This window comes from Pyrus communis, chromosome 14 (assembly GCF_041283825.1).
Source record: "Pyrus communis isolate YQ-2024b chromosome 14, ASM4128382v1, whole genome shotgun sequence".
NCBI classification, from domain to species: domain Eukaryota; kingdom Viridiplantae; phylum Streptophyta; class Magnoliopsida; order Rosales; family Rosaceae; genus Pyrus; species Pyrus communis.
This window is the reverse complement of record NC_142578.1, coordinates 1,805,931-1,823,002: the sequence shown is the minus strand read 5'-3', so window position 1 is coordinate 1,823,002 and position 17,072 is coordinate 1,805,931. Positions and strand designations below refer to the sequence as shown.

The 17,072-nt window shown below is 37.8% G+C and overlaps 2 protein-coding genes and 1 pseudogene across 3 annotated transcripts; 2 read left to right on the top strand and 1 right to left on the bottom strand.

Annotated features, from left to right (window-relative positions):
• The first annotated feature begins 1,151 nt into the window (after positions 1 to 1,151).
• On the top strand, positions 1,152 to 4,734 carry LOC137711923 (uncharacterized). The gene is made up of 4 exons (XM_068451076.2): positions 1,152 to 1,475; positions 1,714 to 1,835; positions 3,584 to 3,787; positions 4,051 to 4,734. Exons 1-4 carry the CDS (start codon positions 1,254 to 1,256, stop codon positions 4,151 to 4,153), a joined length of 651 nt encoding a protein of 216 aa, XP_068307177.2. The 5' UTR covers positions 1,152 to 1,253; the 3' UTR covers positions 4,154 to 4,734.
• A 1,143-nt stretch (positions 4,735 to 5,877) lies between these two features.
• Positions 5,878 to 8,715, top strand: LOC148691071 (zinc finger BED domain-containing protein DAYSLEEPER-like; annotated as a pseudogene). The gene is made up of 4 exons (XR_015955539.1): positions 5,878 to 6,011; positions 6,274 to 6,495; positions 6,639 to 7,497; positions 7,584 to 8,715. The product of XR_015955539.1 is annotated as a zinc finger BED domain-containing protein DAYSLEEPER-like (transcript).
• A 990-nt stretch (positions 8,716 to 9,705) lies between these two features.
• On the bottom strand, positions 9,706 to 13,681 carry LOC137713184 (uncharacterized). The gene is made up of 7 exons (XM_068452451.2): positions 13,001 to 13,681; positions 12,680 to 12,814; positions 11,890 to 12,257; positions 10,652 to 11,396; positions 10,440 to 10,536; positions 10,308 to 10,362; positions 9,706 to 10,155 (listed from the first exon to the last, which is right to left on the bottom strand). The coding sequence occupies exons 1-7, from the start codon at positions 13,476 to 13,478 to the stop codon at positions 10,096 to 10,098; spliced, it is 1,938 nt and encodes a 645-aa protein (XP_068308552.2). The 5' UTR covers positions 13,479 to 13,681; the 3' UTR covers positions 9,706 to 10,095.
• Positions 13,682 to 17,072: the final 3,391 nt, after the last annotated feature.

The window sequence follows — 17,072 nt, the reverse complement described above, 5'->3', positions numbered from 1 at the left end:
ATTTGTACTTTGTGTAGCTAAGCATCCATGAAGTGCGTTACAAAAACACTTTTTATTATTCTTTTTCCATAAAATAATTCATATTATGTGGGATTAGGGTTCTTATTTGTCATGTAATTATATAAAATAATAGGTGAATTAGGTGGCAAATATTTTTTTTTTTAAATTTTCAGATATCCGAAAAAATTTGGCAATTCTGTTTTATCCCTTGGACTGATTTTTTGCCCGTATCCGAGTTTCTGTTTTTCAATCATTAATTTAATTTTTGAAATGTTGCTGGAAAAGTGGAGCCAATTTTCTAGGTTTCAGATTCCAAAAGCACTAACTGGCACGATCCATGCAGTTTCAAACTTCTAAACCAAATCAAGGTTAGTACTCAAAATCTCATCAAATCATGAAAAATAATCAGTCAAATAGTTAAGGGAATATGTAAGGCGGCTTGAAATAATATACTTATTTTTAAACTTGGAAAATAAATATTTAATTTGGCATCTGTTTCTAGAGAGATTAACAATATTCTTTTACTCATATGAAAGTATAAACTCTAGGCGTGAGTTCAAATTCCGATGGTGACTAATCTAACAAAATCTATCGTTTGACAAAAAAAATAAAATAAAATGAAAGCATAAACTTCCCTTATTTTGAAAATCATTACTGGAATTGAAAGTCACAACTATTGCGCGATGTACAAATGGATATATTATGATTAAGTGGTTGACATAGTTATGTTTTATCGATTTGTGCATGGAATGTACTAATTAATAGTCATACGTGTTTGAATATAAATGTTTTGTTAACACAATATGAACGCATGACGATTACATTGAAAATTAATAAGCATTACATTGGTCCACATTTGTGACCTTTAACTCGTCAACCATCATAATTTATGTCATGTTAAATATAAATTGTTGAGAATATGTGAAAATTTATCTATATAGAATAAATATCAATAATAGATATGACTAAACGATCTATTTATGTCATCTTATAATTTGTGCACGAAAAAATAACCAAGGAATGTTGTACAATACCCTAATATAGTAATATTATTTGTCAAATTAAATATTGAGGTGAAGGAAGAAAGATGATTGACATGTATATCAAACTCATTTAAAAGAAGCCGAGAAAGAGACAAGTCATGAATGATCTGTGTTTAGAGAGTTTTGGCATCTATTTCTAGAGAGAGAGAGAGAGAGAGAGAGAGAGAGAGAGAGAGGAGGGAGGGAAGAGAAGGTGGGTGGCGGCCGGTAATGGATGTGAGGAGAATAGTGGTAGTAGTTGAAGACGTGGAAGCAGCAAGAACAGCTCTTCGATGGGCACTCCACAACCTGGTTAGGTTTGGAGACTGGATAACTCTGGTTCATGTTTTTCCAACCTCAAGATCCAGAAACAAGAACAAATCCAGGCTTCTCCGCTTGAAAGGCTTCCAGTTGACCCTCTCCTTCAAAGAAATCTGCAACACCTTCCCCAACGTACGTGTTTTATGTGTGTTATAATATAGGTGATCAACGTATAGAAAACTGATCATTTCAGGAATTCGAATTTGTAAAACGATCATTTCGACCAATTTTCCTTTATATATTAACCTTACATTAATCGTTTTTCTCAAGTATTAATTAACCTTTTTTTTTTGTATATATGTGTGAGTTAATGTTGCTGATTATATATATGTATGTTCAAATTACCAGTGTATATGATGATGATTTACAGACCAAGGTTGAAATGATTGTCACAGAAGGTGATCAAGATGGGAAGAAGATTGCAGCTTTGGTCAGAGAGATTGGGGCTTCAGCTCTTGTTCTTGGACTCCATGATCACAGCTTTCTCTACAGGTAAGTTTGCTGAGATTATTTGTTTAATTAGAACATTGATTTTAATCTCTATGTAATTATGTGTTTGATTTTAATCATTGTGATGATCACGACGGGATTAAGTTCTTGATGATAATTTAAAGCATTTAATTTTGGAATTGAGAGATAGGTAACGTGAGTTTCATAGTAAGAAGAGAAACTTTGATAAAATAGCTCTCATGATGGCTGAAACTAATGTAGTATTCGGTGTACTCAAAATACGAGACGTTTCATGCGTCTGTGAGAATTATCCTATGTCCATGTGCCGTACACAATTTTTTCTCCATTGGAGATGAAGGACCTGCAGAAGAGAAGAGTCAACTGGCAGATATGGGTATCCAATTATTCATTACCTCATCAACTCTTTTCTTTTACGCCTTATTTAATATGTAGCGTGTTAGAGCAAGCATGGCCGGAGTGGGTTGAGAATGGGACCATATCTGGCTCAATATTTGAGTCAAGTATGACCAGTATGCTGCTATGCATGTGGCATGCTGATGGAATAAAATAGCTAACCTGCATACACTCGTGTGGGACCCTATACTTTGGTGGCTGTCGTTTTTATTGTGTGTGATCAAACGGGTAATGTGTTATCTCTACCCGACTAATTAAAGAATTTCTCCTACAATAGGGGTAGATTTGGGGAAAGATTTCTGATGCAACGAGTTGTATATTACTTTGCGCATATTTCTCCTCATGTCCCCCTTAAACGAGATTAGTAAAAGAAGAGAGAGATACACAAAAAAATCTAGTTTTTCTTCGTAGATTGCCTTTTTGGCTTTTGGTCATAATATGTGGTTCATCAAGAATCATTGGACAATGATCTAGAAAGACCATACCCACTTGTCCATCTTTTAGGCAGATGGTATATATTAGCCAAACATGGTGTTTACATAATGCCAAGTTTTCAAATGTTAATTAATGAGAATAATTCTTGAGGAATTTGAATTGAATCCAACAACTCCTTGAGGAATTTGAATAATCTTATAATGTTAGACAGTTTTCAATGCCAAGTTTTCAAATGTTAATTAATGAGAATATTTCTTGAGCTAGGAATTTGAATTGAATCCAACAAGTCCTTGAGGAATTTGAATAATCTTATAATGTTAGATAGAGTTTTCAATTATATTATTTACAATTGCAGGTGTGGTCCTGAGTTTCCCTATCAGAATTTTTGGATGTTTCTTTTATTTGTTCTTCACAAATGATTCTTTCCTATTAATTTGAACTCATGATACACAAAATATTTCATCCATGAAATTATATAATTCAGAAAGAATATAACTTTTGGAATACTTTCGTTATATCCATTTCATTTTTTTATACTAAATTCTTTTAAACTACTGAAAAGAGAATTCAAGTTTATATGCAGAGGGAAGAACACATTGTTCTAGTCACGTCTTATATATATATATATATTGATAAATAGAGAAGTGCTAAGGAGACTCTCTCAAAAGTTAGACTTGACATGGAAATTGACATTAAACTGTGAGGTGACAGAGAACCTCACTTTAAGAGAGTCCCTTCACATTTTTCTTGATATATAATACATGCTAGGTTTGACTTTCTTGCTATGCTTTACTATCATAGCAACATTGTCTAATTCAAATTCCTTTCATATTAAAGTTGTCAATTTTCATGCACAATATATTATAAACATGATAGGTTGGATCATAATTGAGATGATAGTGATTAATTTATAATTTGGTGTAATTGGTGTGTATATGTAGGTTGGCAATGTCCCACAGCAGTACTAGTGTTGCAAACAACTTGAATTGCAGAGTTCTGGCCATCAAGCAACCACCACCTCCCTCATCACCATTAAGTAGTAAGAGGACAAGTAGTAGTAATACCAGTGGAGCTGCCACACCAGCCCTCCTCGACAGTTCAACCAACAACATGGACTTTTCACAGATTGACATTGCTGGATTACAGTAAGAATATTTCAAACCTAAATGTTTTACCTGCTTCACACACACACACACACATACAATATTACGATGTGGTTAATTACAATGCGGTTAACTGCATCTTTTCAAAACCCGGATACTGTATGTCGTGCATATGTGGTCAGCATGACATTGTTGATGCATTGACTTCACTTTACAGTTGCCGATTTTAAAGTGTAGTTAACCACATTGTAGAAAGACTGATTTTAGCGATTAATGGATATTTTGTTACATGAATAATATTGCAGTGTCCCTGATGTTCCTCAACCAAAAGTTCCATACAGAATCTGCCCAAACCCTTATGCAATCTTTTGGAAATCAAGGAAGTCAAGGAGAAAGAGAAATACATAGTTCTTCAAAAGAAGCACAAATATATGTACACATTTCATTTCAAATGCACAGCAGCAGGTTCAGCTGATTAAGCGATTTTGGGCACAACACAATTGGGCATGGCATGGATTTTTCAACCTCGAAAATGTCCGATTTTGCAATTTTTTCTTGAATTCGAAAACATGATGGAAATTTACATGCACTCGTCGGGATGTTACTGGGCGGTCTCGAGAGGTGCATGTAAGTTTCTCCCCACCAACCGACCGACATATACAAATTTACAAACGAATTAGTTTTAATTGCAGCTGACATGATCTATGAAGCAAAATTTTCTGGGTTTTAGAAAATCTATTAACGTCATTTTTCTTGTAATTATAAGGATTGTAATTATTGTCTACATCCCTTTCATTTACATTGCATGGGCAAGTGGGCAACCCGCGGTAGTACCTAAAGCTAGCCTCTCATTAAATCAAGTTCAAGTATTTGGTAAATCCACTTCACCAATTTCAGTGATATGTATCAATACATACCTAGTATGGCTTCAATGCTATGTTTCAGTTAATGGTACGAGTGTTTTAGCTGTTAGATTTGATTTTCACAAATATTTAGATATTTTATTTTCAATCATTGGTATAGAACATCGTGCACCTATTCATTTCTACATTTTTGAGCAATGCTATACTTATCGCATTTTTCATGCTATGTAGAGCCTATCAATACATGTGAATTCCGTTTTTTGTTAAAATAATAGTACAAATGTGGTATAAAAAAATGATAATCGTAGTATTTTTGTCGAGAACCATTGGCATAGGTGAGGGTAAAATGTACTATCATATTTTATATTATACTTTTCAAACATGATGGGTAACTTTTGAACAATCAAGTCATCATGGTGAGCAATTTTTTCCCCTCCATGATGATCCAACGAATGTCAGTTGAATTTAAAACGTTGATTTATAAGTATTATAAAATTAACAAGTTACAAAAGACTGATCAAACGACTATAATAGTACGCCTCACATAACCCTAAGTTTGAACTCTCCTCTTTCATATTAGATTACACTAAAATATCGTTCAAATAAATAAATAAAAATTGAACATTTAAGGGAATTGCTATTGGCACTCCAAATTTCTCATTCTACACTCTAAATTTTCTATATTTAGAAAGAAAAATACACTTATAAAGAGTGTAGAATGAAATTTTTAGAATGCCAACAACACTTCTCACGTTTAATTCCTTTCCAAAGAAAAAAAATAATGAAAAAGTGAACGTTAAATTTGAAAATGGGCTGGTGGAGCCAGAAACTGAAGCCATAGATATATATAGCTTGGGCCTGGCCGCCTGGGGCTCAACAATTCCATACAATTCACTCAAAAGTTAGCCGCCGCAAGCCCACCGCAACCAAGCAGCCGAGCCCTCATCTCTCTCTCTCTACTGTGTATGTGAGCGAGTGAGAGTGAGCGTTTACTTTTGGAAGCCGTCGAAGATGTTGAGATTTTAGATCTACGGCTCGGGCGTCGCTCGCGGCTCTGCAACTCCACAATCTTCCCTGTCTCTCTCTCCTCGCTCGGCTGCGATCCGGCTCACTCTTGGCGCCGTTCCGCTTCCAACTTCCATCTCCCTCCATTTTTTTCCCTCTCTCTCCTCAGTTCTGTCTCTCTCATCTTCTCTTCGATTCAACCTGCTGACCGATTCGCTCTTTTAACTCAGAGCCAGGTGACTGACCGAGTCACCGAGTGAGGGACTGTTTGGGCAGCTGCCCTACATCCAAAAGCCCAAAACTTTATCAATTTGTTGAATTTCAGGTTTGTTGGGCAGCTGCAAAAGCAGCATATCAATTGAACTGGGCTGCAAACAGCGGTTTCAAAACCTTCAAAGGTACTCTCCCAAATCGCCAAATTTCGTTTTTGCTGCTAAAGTCTCTCTTTCTGTATGTTGGATTGAGTTTCTGAGCTGACTTTCAAAAAAGTTCAAATTGAATTCATAATTTATTGTTAAATTTTGTCGTTGGATTGCAATGCCATGAGTTCATGAGCTGATTGCTGAAAGCACTTGCCGGATCAGATGAAAGTTTACGTTTTTCTTTTTCTTTTTCGATTCGAGATCAAAAGTGGTTTTGATTTGTTTCTTGGTGGATTAGAGGTGGAACCCAAACCAATGATGGACATGGCGATGATTCCAATCGTTGATCCGGTGGATAACGGTTTGGTCTCCTCGGACCGGGGAAATTGTACCCCTTCAACCAAACCCAGAAAGAAGACTATGACATCGGTTTATCTCAAGTTTTTCGAGACGGCTTCTGACGGAAAAAGCCGCCGGTGCAAGTTTTGTGGACAAAGCTATTCCATTGCAACTGCCACTGGTAAACTTCTTTGTCCCCTCAATGTAGTTGCTTTCGTTCTTGTTCTTGATGTGCAATTGCGGTATTGTACTATATGTTTGTGAATAGCTTATGCTACGGTTAAGGTTTCGGTTGTGGTGATTCATTTTTCCTTGTCGTTGAAGGTAATCTGGGAAGGCACCTAAGTAATCGCCATCCTGGTTATGATAAGTCCGGCGATGTTGTCACCAGTCCTGCACCACAACCCGCCACTGTAAACCGGAAACCTCAACTTCAATCTCAATCAAAAGCATCCCAAATGGATTACAACCATATAAATTGGTTGCTTGTTAAGTGGCTCATCTTAGCTTCTTTGCCTCCGGCAACATTGGAAGAGAAGTGGCTGGCAGACTGTACAAATTTTTAAATCCATCCGCACAACTATGGTCAAGCGAGGAGTACAAAAGAACATTTTATGAAGTTTTCCAGAGTATGCAGGAAGTAGTAAGATCGTCGCTGGAACATGTTTCTTCGAAGGTCTCTATCGCGCTTGAATTCTGGACCTCCTATGAGGAACTTTGTTATATGAGCGTCACATGTCATTGGATCGACGAGAATTGGTCTTTCCAAAAGATGATGCTCGATATCTGTCACATACCTTACCCGTGTGGTGGTGCCGAGATCTATCACTCCCTAGTGAAGGTTCTTAGGTCCTACAATATTGAGAATAGAGTCCTATCATGCACCTATGATAGCAGTCAGAGTGCAATGCATGCTTACCTGGATGGTCAGAAAGTAGGGCCATTCTGTTACATCCCCTGCTCTGCTCATATTTTGAACTTGATCATAAATGATGGACTGAGAACTACAAAGCCGGTGATCGCAAAGATTCGAGAGTTTGCAATGGGGTTAAACGCGTCTGCAGAGATGGCAGAGGATTTTGCGGAATTCACAGCAGCTTACCAGGAACTTTGTTGGAAAATGCCGCTTGATACATCAACGCGGTGGAGTGGCAATTATCAGATGCTAGATATTGTGTGCAAGGTATGATATGAGGATGTTACATTGCTCTCTCTCTCTCTCTACACTTCCATTGCGGATTAAGTGACCGCGATGTATTTTTTATGCAGGCTTCGAATTCCATGGATGCTGTTATCAGGAAGTATGAGACACTAGACAGTAGGATGCTGCTGAGCTCTGCAGAGAAGAATGCAGTCGGTCATGTGCATCGATATCTCGAACCATTCTACAAAACCACAAACAACATGTGCACAGACAAGCTGCCCACTGTCGGGCTGGTTCTCTTCTTTATGGATCACATTTCCGAAACAATTGCTGCTTGCAGAGATTCTCACCTTTACCCAGAATCGTTAAGAAATGCCGCGAAAGAAATGGCCGAAAAGGTTAGAGGTTACAATAACCAGGTCTGCAACATAATCATATACATGACAGCGATTCTTGATCCTCGAATTAAAGGAGAGCTATTTCCCGAAAGCCTCAACTCAGATAATTTTCTTGACGAAGTGAGAGCTCATTTCATCAGAAACTATTCGACCAGCCATTCCCCATCCATGGCTGGCGGATATAGTGCTCAAGAAATGGAAGAGGGATGCAATGTCTCGTTCGCAGAGGAAATTGCACGAAAGAAACGAAGGGCAAGCATGAGCAGCGCAACGGATGAGCTCACTCAATATCTGTCGGACCCTCCAGCTCCACTAGCAACAGATGTTCTGGAGTGGTGGAAAGTCAATAGTGTGCGCTATCCACGGCTTTCTCTGATGGCTCGGGATTTCTTAGCCGTGCAGGCGGTTTCAGTGGCACCGGAAGAACTGTTCTGTGGCGAAGGCGATGAAATTCACAAGCAAAGATTCTGTATGCCGCACGACAGCGCACAAACTCTCCTTTGCCTAAGGTCATGGCTACATAGTGGGATGAAATTGAAGTACAAATCAAGTGAAATAGATTTTGAGCGGTTGATGGAATTGGCAACAAGTGCTGCGGCAGCTGATAATAGTACTCATGGCTCTGAGAGGAAACAGAAACATTGACGGGAACACATGGCAACACGTGATTGGCTTGGAATGCCGTTAACTTGGCCATGGCCACTGCAAATCCCACTTAAAAAAGGGGAAAATTGGCATCTTTAGGCATTTGAAATGCTTTGTTGTATGTTAGGCCTCAATTTCGTGTACAGTTTAAAATTATGGTACATACTAAATGTAATCCGATGATTTGAAAGAGTAAAAATTTGTTTTATTTCTACTTATATGAACAATTTTGCCCTCTATTTTTCCTCCATTACTGGTATAAAGTCATGCATTCGTATCGGTTTGCAATGTTCATGCTTACATCAGCATGCCGTTGGCATAAGGCAGGGCTTAAGAAGCACGAGCTTTAGGGCGGCCATTGGTTGGCCCACCTCTTGTCCTTGCTTTGTTGTACTGTTGGAGAGTAATATTGTTGTCTTTGTCTTCTATCAACGGGTGGACATACTCTAAGTTTGGGTGCTCAAGAAATTAATTTGTTTAGAGCACTAAGTCCTTTGTTGTAATTTTGTATGAGATATATGTGATATTTGCTTAAGATAAACAGCACAAATGGGAGGTTACCAAATTTACTGACAATTAATTCTTTTGGAAGAAATTATGGTACTTATATATATATGCGCCCTTTAACAAGAGGGATTCCCATTTAAAAAAAAAATGATGACTATCTCTTGACCGTTAGATTGGTTTTAATAAAATTGTGTGGTTGAGATTAAATCACAAACCACATAATCTCAACCACACAATTTCATTAAAGTCAAATCTAACAGCCAAGAAGATGATCCCATTTTTTTAGAAAAATGAGGATCCCTCTTGTTAAAGGATTCACACACACATATCCCCAAACCTAAGTAATATTATAAGGAGATCCTGAGGAAAAATAGCTCAATGCAAGAATGATGAAAAGCTTAACACCTCTTACTCTTATTACTTTTTCAATATGAAAATAAAATTTATAATGAAAGGCCGTCTTATTCAGAATCTCAATTCAATTATGAAATCCCTTCTCTCCCACTTCACAACTCAGGATGCAGTTGCACACTCTTATATAGATAGATGCGCTTTCACATCTTCTTAACCAGAAACGGCTGGGGAGAGGAAAGGATATCCCCAATTTTTTGTAATATCTAAAGAAGAAAGTAAGAGTTAAAGTTCCACCGTGAAACCATTGACAAGACGTGTGTGGTAGTATACCTTGCCATACAAGTTACTCTCAATACGCAAGGAAATTTTCATTAATTAAATTATCCCAAAAAGGGTAAAAAGAAAATAACATATTCCCAAAAACATTTACATATAAAATTTGTAGACAAAAATGAAGAATTACATGATAGAGAAAGCAAAACCCCCAAAACTGTCAGGAGAGGCTACAAAATGCACTCTTCACTGGGTTGTATTTACCAACAAAACTTCATACCCTGCTGTTATCATCATGTCTTTAACATTTGCTTACCATTAACGTTTCGATTCGCAAAATCTCCCAATCAAATGTTCAAAAAATCGAGTTTTATTCTCTCGCGCTGGCAAGACAATCCTGCCATAGGACATGTGAATACTTTGTTCATACACCGTCGTCAGTCTACTTCGGAGTTCCCTATCACCACAAGTGCTCTCTCCCATATTCGCGGACAATGACGGGCACGCTTGTGGGTGGAATCTACAGTAACACCAAAAAACAATATGATGAAGACTGATCGTCAAGAAAACTCTTACGGATCCTTAACAAGAAAAGAAAGGAGAGATTACAAAAGGAATAATAACTGAGTTTCTTGTTTCACGGTTTCAAGTAGGAGCGTAAAAATGACTTACCATGCCGTAATCTGTGACAATCATAGATATATAATCTGACGGAGTAGCATCATACCTGTTGCACGTCCAGAAGCGTATTAAGAATCATTCCAACTAATGTTGTTTTGTATGGTGAACAATATGAAAACTTACATTAAATTCAGAAGTTGCAGATTTTCCTTGTTCGCCCAATTATCTAGATAGTTTACATCCGTTCTTCCAGAAATCTTCGCAATAGCATTTGGATCACCTGCAAGGATTATGACAATGCTACTTAATCACTTTCAGGGAAAAAAGAAAATGAAGTTAAGCAAATAAAAGAAACAAGATCAATACAAAAGCTCAGGGCCACGTAACCAACGTACCTAGTTCGTTAGAGCAAATTGAATCAAGCTGTACCCTTTCGTGAAACTTATAAGCTTCACAGCAGATCAAGACTGGAACACAAAATGCATGAGCAACCATAGCAACACATGCAGTTCCCACTCTCGAATATACAGTTCCATTAGATAATACTGAGGCGGCTCCCAAAAACACTCGTGTTACTTCGTGCATGATATAAGACACAGCATTTATATGAGTATATGTACAACTAAGGCCCTTTGCGACCAGCCTACGAAGTAAGACTTGGCCTTCAAGCTTTGGACGCGAGTCTACCACCACAACACGAAACTTTTTTCCAAGTTCATGGGCATGTAGCAAGATCATCTCAACGACACATGATGATCCGTATGTGAGAAGAACATCTCCGTCCCTAACCTTTGTAGAAGCATGCCCGACTATCACCTTATCAGCAAGTATTATCTTTTCATTTATAAAACGGTCAATTTCTGAACAAAGTGTAGATTTTGCATCAGACTCGGAAAGATTTAAGGCGAGCTTGGCAATACGACTCTTCAGAAACCTTACTGCATTTCCCATGCTGATCGAAAGTGGCCTGCATTCAGTGAAAAATGAGACATAACTACTGAGTTTTGCAGTTAAATCTCTGACAAGAACTTTATTTGGCGGTGTTGAGTAGTCTCTAATGGCTTCTTGAAATGCTTGGAGCATTGCAATACAACGAGCATTACCCCCCGATACTTCTCCAGCCAAATACTTCAGTCCAACCTGACAAATGTCCATAATTGCATCTACGTTATTAGCCATGCAGATGATAATGTATAATGATACATTCATCACTCCTTTTAGTTTTGAAACATTCAGATAAATGTTATCAAATGTTCACTAGTAGAAAGATCTTTACCCTTGAAACGAGATAAATACTGGAACTCTTTCAAACGCATCTAGGACCGTCTAGATGTGCTCATACTTGTACAAAATGCCTTGAAAAAAGTGTGTGCACAGAGGCAACATGTAAATGAAAAAAACATACAATGAAAGCTTTGCGACGCGTTTTATTTCTTAACAAAAGTTTGACAACAAAATTTATTCAAAACGTACGTGGTAGCTTACTTCTGTTGACCTTATTAGGAAAAGTTCCATTTAATCATAAATTGAAAAGTCACAGTTTGAATGACCAATTTGATTTTTTGCAACAAAAGCCTGACTGCATAAGCACAAACGATGAGCCAACAATAACTAGTTTCCTAAAAGGAAATACCTTATAAATGGCAGGATGCATTGGATCAAGTTGGAAAAATTTTGATTCAAGATCAGGAAGCTGAGTTCCTCGCTCATATTGAGGCAAATGCCGGAACAATTCAACTCTGTTTTTAGCTTCTGTTTGATGGACCACTGCACGCCTTTTTGCCTTCTCCACTCGGCTCTTATCATCAAACTGCATACGTGGAGGAGGAACATCTTTCTTCCTTTCCTTATCTGGTGGTCGATCACCCCCCTTTCTATCAGAAGCAGCCACCGAAGGTGCAACTTGAGAAGTATCCTTCTTTTGCACAGCCTGCTTCGCAGGCTTAGCTGCCTTACCAGTAGCGCCACCTCCAGTTACAGCAGCAGGTTTTTTCCCCTCACCTGTATTTTTAAAAGGTTGGGGAACCATAAGAACAGTTAATACATGGTATTGAGGGGAGCTCCAAACATACAAATAAACCAAATTGAAAGAGGTAAAGAAACAGATCAGTATTTCGTACTAAATACACAATTAGACTCGATTTTACTTAATCTTTGTTAAAATGTAAAACTTATAAATGATGTTTACAACATGTCTGTATGCAATTAACAAGTAATTCAGTCGCTCCCTTGAGAAGTCGTCAATTGAAATTGAGCAATCATTACACGTCAAACTGAGTGCGAGCCACAGTACAAATTACGGCATGTCTAGATTCACAAAACTCCTTTGTAAGTGACTTGATTTTTCTTCTAGAACACATTAATCAGGCAATAGCAGCTACACAACCAAAATACTGCGGGATTAAAAAGGATCACTTTCAAACCTCTAGCAGCGGCTTTTGCAGCACGTTGAGCCTCTTGCAAGGCACGCCTTTCCGCTTTTGTGGTCTTGGCTGTCAAAGGTTTTGAATTTGCCAGAAGTTTTTTCTGCGATTCCGCAACCGCCTCTCCACTCTTTTCTGCACAGAATTGCAAGCTTTAACTAATTAGCACAAACACTGTATTAAACTTTGCATTTGCAATACTTAACTAATTAACGAAAATATCAGCAAATAATTACACAATGCACTCGTACAAATATTCAAAATTTCAAATTGGCCCCAATGCAATAACTTCAATTCAATTTCTCAAAGCAATTAAATTACCAGGAACTTCAGCAGCCGTCTTCAATGCTGCGGATTCGAATCCTACGCTGGGCAAGCTCGAAGCCATCTTTCCGGAGCCGCTCCGCCGATACCAACGGGCCGAGGACTCATCGGAGAACTCGAGTCCATCCCCAACGCGACTCGAAGGCGAGGCTGACACCGGCGAGGTCCCTAACAACGACTCCGAGGGATTATAGCTGCCCACCTGCACGTCGCCGGATTCCGTGCGCCGCAACGCCGAATCCGGTACCGGCACGGCGGCCGTACGGATCACGACTGTGTCGGAAAGGTGACGCGACGGGGGGATCATGACGGGAGAGAGTGAGTTGATGGCCGGAGATTCGGAGAGAGGAGAAGGGACTGTGATTGCCGGGCCGGACTGGGTCCGACACGGTGGGGCTTCGGCGACGGGGGTGAAGAACCCGACTTGGCGGACCTTGGGGTCGATCACGGTACGGGAGACGCGACGCGCGTCCATGGAGCGTGAGAGAGAGTCTCTAGGGTACGGATTTTGGCGGTGGAGGGAGAAGGAGGTGGCTGTTAAACTGTTACCGGTGAAGGCGGAGGAGGATTGGATGCCGTGCAGAGTTTTTCTAACGTGGACTCCGGTTTCGTATTGGTCAAGTTTTAAAGCTTTTTGTTTTTGACCAGTTGCTGATTAATAACTTGTGAAATTTTTTCAGGTGGATTGTCTGTCCTCCTCTTTCTATAATCTTCTCGTAACCTCTAGTGATAGTGATCACGATTAAGTTACGTTAACATTTTATATTAATTTTTTTATAAAAATAATAAAACAAAAAGTAATAGGAATATAAAATGTTGACGTGACTTAACCGTGACCACAAAAACAGAAGGACATGAGGAGAGTATGGAAATAGAAGGGCAGACAATCCACCTCCGAAATTTTTAGTCTTCAAACTTTTTTTCATACCAGTGATATTATTATTTGTTCTATTCTGATTCAAATTTTAAGACGTTCTCGTTGAGAAAAGCAAGCTTTTTTGATGTGGATGATAATTTTGAAGTTTTGAATCTGTATAAAAAAATGACACTAAACATAATTGTGAATATTTTTGCGAATATATTTTTTGTCTCAAAAAATATCTTTTTTTATTGGGAGCTTTAACTAAATGTCCCGATATTGTTCACTTTAACAAAAACCACATTTTTACATTAAAAAGTCAATCATGTTACTATTATATTTTATTTTATCTTTATCGTTAAAATTCAAAATTTTCGAACATTTTTCATTAATTTTCATCTTTTTTTAACTTTTTGAATCCGCATAAAAACAAGCTCGTTTGAAGAAAAAAAAAATTGCATAATTGTGTTCTCTTTTGAACACAATTTTCATTAAGCGACACTAATTATATTTGTGACATCCCACATCGTCTAGGGGAGTGATCCTTAAATGTATATTTCAATCCTTACCTAGCACGAAGTCTTTTGGGAGCTCACTGGCTTCGGGTTCCGTAGGAACTCCGAAGTTAAGCGAGAAGGGGGCTAGAGCAATCCCATGATGGGTGACCCACTGGGAGTTGCTCGTGAGTTCCTAAAAACAAAACCGTGAGGGAATGGTAAGCCCAAAGCGGGTAATATCATACTACGGTGGTAGAATGGGCCCGGAAAGTGGTCCGCCCCGGGTTGGGATGTGACAATATTCGCATGAAAAATGGCACTATAAACATAAGAATAATTTTCATTAAATGACACTAATTATATTCGCATAAAAAATGGCACTACAAACATAATAATGAAGAAAAAGGACACTGAAATATTTAAATAAAGTTACAAACATAATCAATTATAGTGGTACCCAAAAGTACTTAACAGCTCACATGCAATTATTTGCAAATTCTTGACCAATTAGGCTAAATGCATTTTTAGGTATATCTACAATGTGGTTACCTTTAATTATTTATTTATGAATCCTTTTTTAGTCACTCATCACTTACCAATCCATAGCAAGATAATATCCTTGTCTTCTACTACTACCTTTGATTTGATCTGATCTAATCTTCTGCTACCTGCTAAACACCATGGGACCAACAAATTAATTGGTGTTAACATATGGAAGACTTTGCGTGCAACTCCACGTCATATGACAGTATTTTAAGTCAATTATATACTGTCATGTGATTAAATTAAAATGCATGAAAATAACAGTATGTGATTAACTTATAAGAATGTTAGAATTGCGTTTAAGCATCTCGGTGTGGATAGGTTTCTCTCGTTAAGATGTATCATGTATGAACAATAAGTCATCTATCACATTCTTTCCATTTGTCCCCATCTCCAACAAGAAAAAAGAAGAAAAAAAAATCCCATGAATTAATTGTCCGGGACAAGATGAACCACTACATGCGGTCTTTACATATTTTGATGGTGAAATAAAACAAAAATTGCAGTGTTTCTGAGGATGTGCGAATCTTTTGCTAATCATAGTGAGCTTTCTGGCTGCAGCTACACTTGCACCATTTGCAGTTTCTCGTAAAAACTGCAACTCCACCAGGAAGCAAGTGTGCTCTGCTGTCAATCCTCCAAGCACCATGTAAAGAGAAAACTGAACTTTTTGTTGTTCACATTGTTTGAACTTGTATACTTGTTCACACTGTTTGAACTTGTATAGTGTTCTGGTAGTTTAAACGAAAAGGCAGCGGAGATTTACATGCTCGATCAATGCTGCCATTGCTTGTTTGTAGGCTGAGAACCAGATAGGTAGGTTCTTGTGGGAGATGTGAAGCAGTGTGGTTTGGTGAACAGCAGCTAGAGGCGGCCAAGAAAATGATAGCTGAAATGTAGAGGAAGATGGAATATTCCGGCGAGAGCGACGTGAAGGGGAGGTGGTTGGTGGTGGGAGAAGAAGTTTATAGGTTTCCCAGGTGAAATGTGTATTAGACATGAAATAGTTGAGAAGAAGCTGAAAGGTGTGAAAAATGTTGACTTGGAAGTATTGAAGATGAAGAGGAGGCACAAAGAGCTTGAGCTAGAAAATAGGGAATTGGCAGTCAAATCGGTTTGTGCACAAACCAGAATCACAACTTTGTCTAGCATGAATCAGGTACATGATTCTTTGTTTAATTAGTTTATACAATAACTGCAAACATTAGTGAAGAAAACTTAAACTTCACCCCACCCCCACCCCACTTTTACTCAAATATTGATTTATCTATTTTTTTTGTATATTTGTTTAATCTATGTTAAGTTTGTTAATCGATGATACACAATATTTTTGACCTATTTTCACTTTGCTATCGAAATTTGTTTTGTTTCACTTTTGTAAACATAATTAATTAAAGATTAACGAAAAAAATTAACGAATAGAATAACAAATGTATATTAAAGTAGTATGATTAAAAATTAACGTAAGCGAGACGAGAAAAAGACTTTAGGTACGTAAAGTAGGAAATTGGGAAATTTAAAGGTAGGAAAATGAGAATTACTGCTATCTGAAAAGCATGCCATAATAAGGGGCATTTTGAAAAATAAGCTTCATCCGTTCACCAGATGCCATCTGTCCATCTAATATTCACCAAAAAGATTTGGATCAACTAGATTTCATCAGCCATCCAACTGTCACAAATCCATGATATATATATATGTGTGTGTGTGTGTTTGATGATGATGAACTAGTAATTAGTGTGATTAAAATTAGGAGGCAGATTGTCTACTTTTCCGTTTAGGTACTCTTCTCATATCTTTTTATTTTATATTACGGTTAAATTATGTTAATATTTTATATTGATTTTTTTATAAAAATAATAAAATATAAAATAATAAAAATATAAAATATTAACGTGACTTAACTGTAATTGCATAAATAGAAGAGGATTAGAAAAGGCAGACAATCTGCCTCCTTAAAATTGATCTAGCTTTCTACAGTTTACCTACACCACATAGAAATGGAGTCCTCCACGGAATTCCATGAGCTTTGTAACTAAAGAAAAGGTCAAGTAATCTCACACACACCACACTCATCTAGGTCTCACGAAAACTTGTTCCGCCCTCCACGTGTTCCCATGCATGTCCCCATACTCAAACCAGCCCCACACCTGTCCCCCTCCACCCACCT

What these genes read in the sequence shown, in the direction of transcription:
- LOC137711923 (XM_068451076.2), top strand. Translation starts at nt 1,254, where the DNA reads ATGGATGTGAGGAGAATAGTGGTAGTAGTTGAAGACGTGGAAGCAGCA. An exon ending in GATCACAGCTTTCTCTACAG is followed by an intron (nt 1,836 to 3,583) that starts GTAAGTTTGCTG and finishes GTGTATATGTAG; the next exon opens with GTTGGCAATGTCCCACAGCA. An exon ending in ATTGACATTGCTGGATTACA is followed by an intron (nt 3,788 to 4,050) that starts GTAAGAATATTT and finishes ATAATATTGCAG; the next exon opens with TGTCCCTGATGTTCCTCAAC.
- LOC137713184 (XM_068452451.2), bottom strand. Translation starts at nt 13,478, where the DNA reads ATGGACGCGCGTCGCGTCTCCCGTACCGTGATCGACCCCAAGGTCCGC. An exon ending in AATTTGCTCTAACGAACTAG is followed by an intron (nt 10,537 to 10,651) that starts GTACGTTGGTTA and finishes TAATCCTTGCAG; the next exon opens with GTGATCCAAATGCTATTGCG. An exon ending in CTGCAACTTCTGAATTTAAT is followed by an intron (nt 10,363 to 10,439) that starts GTAAGTTTTCAT and finishes GACGTGCAACAG; the next exon opens with GTATGATGCTACTCCGTCAG.